This window comes from Urocampus carinirostris, chromosome 2 (genome assembly GCF_059441175.1).
Source record: "Urocampus carinirostris isolate Australia breed hairy pipefish chromosome 2, RoL_Ucar_1.0, whole genome shotgun sequence".
Classification (NCBI taxonomy): Eukaryota; Metazoa; Chordata; class Actinopteri; order Syngnathiformes; family Syngnathidae; genus Urocampus; species Urocampus carinirostris.
Genome location: NC_142350.1, coordinates 24,422,124 through 24,429,222, shown reverse-complemented (window position 1 = coordinate 24,429,222; position 7,099 = coordinate 24,422,124). Strand labels below are relative to the sequence as shown.

The following is a 7,099-nucleotide window of genomic DNA, read 5'->3' as shown; positions in this document are numbered from 1 at the left end:
GCAGAGTAAGACTAATAGTTGTCCTTTGGCCAGAATGTCTCACCTCAGCTGTGTGCGCCTGCAAGTCATCCAATGTGAGCATAAATCTCTTGGTTGCTTCTCTGATTAGTTCTCTCCAACATTCCAAAGTCATCGGGGTACTTATGGAGTCTGCTGGCTGAGCTGAGAGATTAGGGGCCAGTACTTTTGCAACACCTACATTTCTTTTTTTTCCCGTTGTACATATAATATAAAAACTTGAAATAATGTGGTCCCACTTCACGATTGTGTCCCACATGTTGATTCTTACAAATTACCTGAAATGTGGCAATATGACCGAATGTTCTCGAGGGGCCAGTACTTTTGCTAGGCACCGAACAAGTCAATGTAAATGATAAAACAGTTTTTTCAAACAATCACTGTTTAATTGCACAAATATACAATACGGTGGACATACCCTGTCTCATGGTTTACTCTGGACATTCACAATGTAGAATATGTACAATTGGCACAAACAGGAGAACAGTAGAAGGTGGGAACAGCAAGAGGAACATGTCTGCAGTCCGGGTCTAGATGCTGAAGAGGCATCGCCGATGACCTTCTCACCACAAGGTCGGGTCGTATCTAGGGAGGAAAACAGATGTCAAAAACACAAAGTAGGAATTAGTTTGATATGATTTTGATAAAGAGGGTTGCGCACCTTGATTGCGGAAGCGTGTCTGTGCTCTCCTTCAATAAGAGCTCCGAGACGAGCGAGTCCAATATCTCCGGGTTTGACCTCTTGCCGTACCTTCACACACAAAAACAAAGAATTCAGTGAGGATATTTAGGGGATTTTTGGTGCAAGGAAATTGGGATTCAATAAAACAAGATGAGAAAATGAAAAAAAAAATACATCAGGGACACAAAACCACAAAAATCTAGCGGGACAAGCTGTTAACATGACAATTTTCATGTTTTAACGTGATTTCTTACATGGTTTTATAATAAAAGTTGTTTTTTGACAGGATCATTTTCAATTTTCTACACGAAATGTTTCATATGTTACAGAATAATTATTTTGTTTTTTACACGAGGTTCATGTTTTTGACATGATTACTTTTAGAATATAATAAAATCAAATCATACACATTAATTATAGTACAGTTTTTTGGCGACAATTTTGCATAATTTTCAGATGAGGATGTTCAAGGTTTGTGTACGATTACGGTACAATTTCTTTATAACATCATTTTCAAAATATTCTAGGTTTCACGTTTTTAAAAGATTTGCCCACTTTTACTTAATTTGCATGTTTTTAAGTTTTGTGTATGATAACTCACATTTTAACGAGATCATTTTCAAAATATATTAGGTTTTGCAAGCTGGCTATTTTTACATGAGTTGAATGTTTTTAGATAATAATTTCATGTTGATGTTCAAGTTAATAATCCAAATTTTATAGTTTTTGTTTTTACACAATCTGCCCATTTTACATAAGTATCATGTTTTCACATGATAATTACATGAAAACGTTGAATTTTGTGGACGATAACTTACATTTTTATGTGTTTATTTTCAAAATTATATAGGTTTAGCATTTTCTCATAATTTGCCAGTTTTTACGCATGAACTTATTGTTTTACATCATAAATTTAATATTTTTACAATATAATTTTATATCCCTAATGGTGAGTTGAGTTCTTAAATGGTAAACATCAAAGTGAAGTTGTATTAATTTTATAGATTTTTTTATCTTATCCGTTTTGTCAAAATAAAAAAAAATAAAAAAATCATTGAATGAAAATGAGCAGACGAGTTATTCAATACGATTCACGAGCAACATAAAAAACAAATGCCACTTCTCTCACTACATGAAAAAATGAGCTTAAAATTGTGAAAATTATCCCGTGAAAATGGGAATGCATTCCAGTAAAAAAAGGGGAAACGATCATGTAAAACGTTAAACGTTATCAGTTAGACATTTTTTTTTTTTCGTTTTCATAGTGTTGCTCTGAATGAAGATAAAACGTGAAGCTGTCCATGCGTGAAATCGTGAAAATAGCTTGCAAAAACAGGCATTACGTATTAGTTGTTGTAGCAATTCTTTACTAACTCCACCCATGTAAGTAAAATAATGTGAGATGTAAAAATGTTTAACTCATATTGACAAAAGATTGTACGTCCTTTTCGTTTGAGGGCTGCTGACAATTTTTTTCTTCACCAAGCATTGTTTAAATCATTTTTTCATGCAAGTTTATTCCAGTTCGCTTGAAATGAAAGATAGAATAGGATAGAATAGAATAGGATAGAATTAGGATAAGATAGAATAGAATTAGGACAAGATAGTATTGATTAGTATAGAATGTAATAGGATAGAATAGGATATAATAAGATAGAATCACATTTAAATGTATTGAATGGAATAGGAAAAGATAGAATAGAATAGAACAGAATTTAATGAAATTAGATAAGATAAGATAAAATAGAATAGAATTTAATGAAATGAGATAAGATATATTGATTAGAATAGAAGAGAATAGAATAGACCATAAATAAATTGAAATGAATTAAATGGAATGAGATAGAATAGAATAGAAATGTATTGAATAGGATAAGACAGAAAACAATTGAAATTTATTGAATGGAATAGGATTAGATAGAATAGAATTGAATAGAATGGAATGAGATAAGATAGAATATAATATAGAATATATATATATATATATATACATATATATATATATATATATAACATATGTATTTGCATGCACTAAATCATGAGTAGATAATTGATATATAAAAGGAAGGGAAAATAATAGTAATATTCTAGAGACTGCTTTAGGGTGTTTTTCAGTAACTTGACGTGTGCCGCGCCTTTGTGAAATCGCTCACATATTCCACATGCTTTTGAATTTCTCATTTAGATTTGAAGAATACATTTTATGATTTTCAACATTAACACGTTTTAATGTCATTTGCTTTAATCATGTACTTTTTGTGGTATTTACATCTCAACAGATATCAATTTTTTAAAAACACCCCATATTCAAAAAATAAAATCTGATAGATATTTTAGTCCCTTTCCTCACATGGTTAGTCTGTGCCTAACCATATTTTCTGTTTTTATTCTATTCTATTTCAGCCTTGTGCGTGTGTGTGTGTTGGTGTATTTGCCGTTCCGGGTGGGGGAGATTTTATTTTCCAATTCTATTATTATCATTATTGTTGAAATATTAGTTTGTATTATTTTCTTATCATTCTTTTATCTTCTTATTCCCCTAATACCTCCGATAAGTTGGTAGGCGCCTGCAAGGCTGATGACGCTATTGGTGTGTGTGAATGGGTAAAGTGTGAAATGTGTTGTAAGCTGCTTTGGAGGTCCTCCATGACTGATAAAGTGCTATATAAATGCAGACCATTTACCATTTATTGTACACTGAATGTTTTTATCCAGCACTTAGAGTTGCAGCATGATACCAGAAAACTTCGATACAATTTTTTTTTAATTTAATCTACAAATATCGCTCCTAGTGCAATTTTCTAATCCAAATAATCCTGTATAATAATACAAATTTTACAAAAGCACCTCCCCAGTTTTCCTTCCTACCTCTGTCTTGTGATGAGGTTGATGTAGTGTCTGAGAGCCGAGTAGTACTTGGCCAGCTCCTCGGCGGGGGCGTCTTCACCCGGATTCTCCGGCTTTACCGGGTACCCGTTGGTCAGTGTGCCCAGGCACAGCAGCGCCCACAGAAGGAGCCCCAGGGTCACCACCCACCTCCTAAAGTTAGAATGCATCTAACCCAACGGGAAATCACACTTTAACAACGTTTTCTGGGTATTTGTCATGTTTAAAACATTATTAGACACTCAAAATAAGCAGAGAAAATGGATTTTGAATTTGCATTGAGAAAGGGCGAGGGGACTTTAGATAAGATAAGAGATATAAGAGAATTCCATTCCCCGTTTCTGCAAGAGGACACGAACCATCCCGTGCATTGTTTTAAAAATAAGACATCAATGGATTTCGAACTTGCAAATACAAACATGGTGAGGAGGCTTCAGATGAGAGAACTCTATTTCCCGTTCAAATTCATTAGTATTGAAACTTTACTAGACATTCAATATAAGGAGAGAAGACATCGATGGATTGAGTACTTGAAAGGAGAAACAGGGCGAAGAACCTTCAGATAAGAGAATTCCAATCCCATTCCATTTTATCAGTACCCTCAGATTATGTTAGGAATTGCCACCACTAACCATCGTTAGCAGATCAATGTGACCCTTCATCAAGTCTTAACTTCCAAAATGAAAAAAGTACCACTCAATATAGTGAATATAATATCAATAACAAACATTATATACATCTGTAAACATATATTCCCATTTTAATTTTATGGCCACTATAAATGAAGTCCTCAAAACAGGGACCTAGTATACTATTTTTCGTTAATTGTGAATGTTTCAAAACCAATTTGATGAAACTTTTGAAAATTTAAAAGTATATACAATGTGAAAATGTCTGCATGTATAATGGGATCCGTCTCCGAAATAGGCCCCCTGGCCAAGTTTTTCAACCCAATGCGGCCCCTGATGCCAAATAGCTACCCACCTCTGCCTTAACACAACACAAGGGTTAAAACATCAATAGACACTCAAAATAAGGAGAGAAGACATCAATGGAGTTTCAACTTGCAAGAACAAACAGGGTGTAGAGCTTTCAGATAAGATAATCGCATGCCTATTTCAGTCTTGGTTATCAGTCTTAGATGAAGATACTCACATTGTCCAAAGTGATCTCAGGGTGCGCTTGTGTGCAATGCTCTGGTCGCCTCAGATGTGAAGCGCATCGGGTGCACCAGGTTTTATACTGTGAGAAGAGAGCGTCAGAGCCTTGCTCAGCGTCACCGCCGATGCTGTCACTGCTCGTGTGTTTTTCTTCCCTGTCGCGAGTCATTAAACTAACCCAAAATAGTCAATAGTCAGGTTTCACTATGATCTTTGTCGTTTCAGAAGGCGCCTGATGCCCGGAAATAGTCAAGCTTGGATGGAGTTAGTCACCTAGTGTTAGTAGCATTACTACAATAGTACAATCAAGAGAATTCATTGACTCGTTTAGTAATGTAAATAGTCACTGTATTAGACCCTGTATCATACCTGATCCAAGGTGGGGTGTTCAATACCACACTTGCGTATCGAAACCATTACCGATACCAGCAACAGTTTCCGTTAAAGGTGCAAAACAATTAAAAATGAACCCACAACTTTATCGAACTCATCGTTTACTATCAAATGATTGTTTGCTTTTGTTTACATTCTTACTGCTACCATTTTACCCGCAACTGTGGACAAATATGAGCGTGCGCTGATAAATATGTTGCGAATAAGGGCTCGCACCGTAGTTTCCTTTAGAGGTCCAAACAATTTAGGATGAACCAGCTAATTGCTTACTATTCTTATAATTAATTGTTTCTGTCTACATCGTTAAAGCTTGATACTGCGACCAATATACCCGCAATTGTGAAGTTACACTGTGTGCTAATAATAATAATAATAATAATAGCTATAGTCAAGACTCAAAACGCAAATTCCTTTTAGAGTGCCCATACTTTACAATGGACCATTTACTTTGTTCAACTAATCTCCCACTATTTTTCTCTAAAACGCTTGGTCGATGATGGTGAGTTATTTGCAGGCTAAAACAATCCCATGGAGTTTCAATTGAACCCTAACCCTTTTCCACTAGTTTATCAGAATCAGAATCCCAAGGGAATTAGAGTTGCACTCCAGTTGGCAAAATATACAAATATCAAATAGAATAAATGTCAGGCGGGACGGAAGGAAAACTGAGATCACTTGCACTCGTTTCTTGGTTTTTATTGGAAGGAAGGAATGACAAGACGTGAATCTTCGATCCGTTGTTTGACGGATTGTCGAGACTTGACAGGCGGGTAAAGGCTTGGCGGGAATGGTCATGGACAGGCGTAGTCGTCGTGTTGTTGGTTGGGGCTGGAGAAGAAGGGCGTCGTTGTGTTCGAAAGAGAGATCAGGAGTCAGGCGGGCAGGGCAGGTCGTAGGCAAATTCGGAAATGGGTCGGGAACGGAGATCAGGTAGAAAAACAGGAGGCAGGCAAAGAGTCGGAGGTACGGGCTTTCTGAGCAGATGGCAACAGATCGCATAGTACAATCGGACAAAGTGTTACCGGAAGCCAACAGCCAGGACAGGTGGGGTGCGCCGATCAGCTGTCCTGGCTGTTGGCGCCAAATCCTGAACACAGGTGTTCCTGATCCGGGTGATTGTGACAATAAATGGAAAAATATAAAGTGTTTACCTCTAATATAAAGTATTCACATCTAAATAAAATCACCCCATGAAGATAGACGGGATAAAGAGACATACAAACGTCTCCTCCCGAAGGCGAAAATGGGGGAGTTTGACGACGGCTACGTAACATTTCAGTGCATCCACGGAGAGAGACGAGCAAACAGCGGTTTGCTTGCTATGTCAAAAATGATGGCAGCGGACAGCATGAAGCCAAATGAATGAAGCTGTCCTTTGAAGACAGCACAACCCAATCACGCTAAGACGCTTGGTGATGTTACCATCAATATCGACAAATCTTTATTTTTTCCCCATCAATTTTATGTGATCAGTTTTTAAAAAAGAGATCAATCTTGGGGGAGAGAGGATTTCTTCTTCCGAGGAATAGCGCGACAAAAAATAATTGAGCATCACTGTTTTAGCGAGACGTCATGGAAAATGACGTCAAAGCGCTTCTTGCGATAAACCTTCCCGATTGACGCGAGAATCGGAAACGGGCTCCTGAATATGCCTTTTGAAATCTCTTTTCAGAGTATTTTTTCCTTCCGTGGCTCCACCCAATCCAGGCAACGGGCACAAAAGGGGGCACACGTCAGCAGAGCCCTCCAAGCCGCGCCCCGAACGAGGCGCACCCAAATAGGCCTTCAATGTCGGCGCGTGCTTCATTTACTTCCCATTCATCTCCCCTATTTGTATGTGGGCCCCCCCCGCCGTATAATGGAGCGAATCAAGTCCTCCATTCGCTAAGTTGCAGCGAAGGGGAAGCTTTTGTGTCGCGCAGGATGCGGCGCCGAAGCTTTGAGAAATGATTCACGGAGT

The 7,099-nt window shown here is 37.4% G+C and overlaps 1 protein-coding gene across 1 annotated transcript; it reads right to left on the bottom strand.

Annotated features, from left to right (window-relative positions):
- Positions 1-388: 388 nt before the first annotated feature.
- npy (neuropeptide Y) lies at positions 389-4,855 on the bottom strand. Its single transcript, XM_088327871.1, has 4 exons — positions 4,742-4,855; positions 3,569-3,756; positions 680-769; positions 389-603 (listed from the first exon to the last, which is right to left on the bottom strand). The coding sequence occupies exons 2-4, from the start codon at positions 3,754-3,756 to the stop codon at positions 582-584; spliced, it is 300 nt and encodes a 99-aa protein (XP_088183997.1). The 5' UTR covers positions 4,742-4,855; the 3' UTR covers positions 389-581.
- Between the last annotated feature and the right edge of the window lie 2,244 nt (positions 4,856-7,099).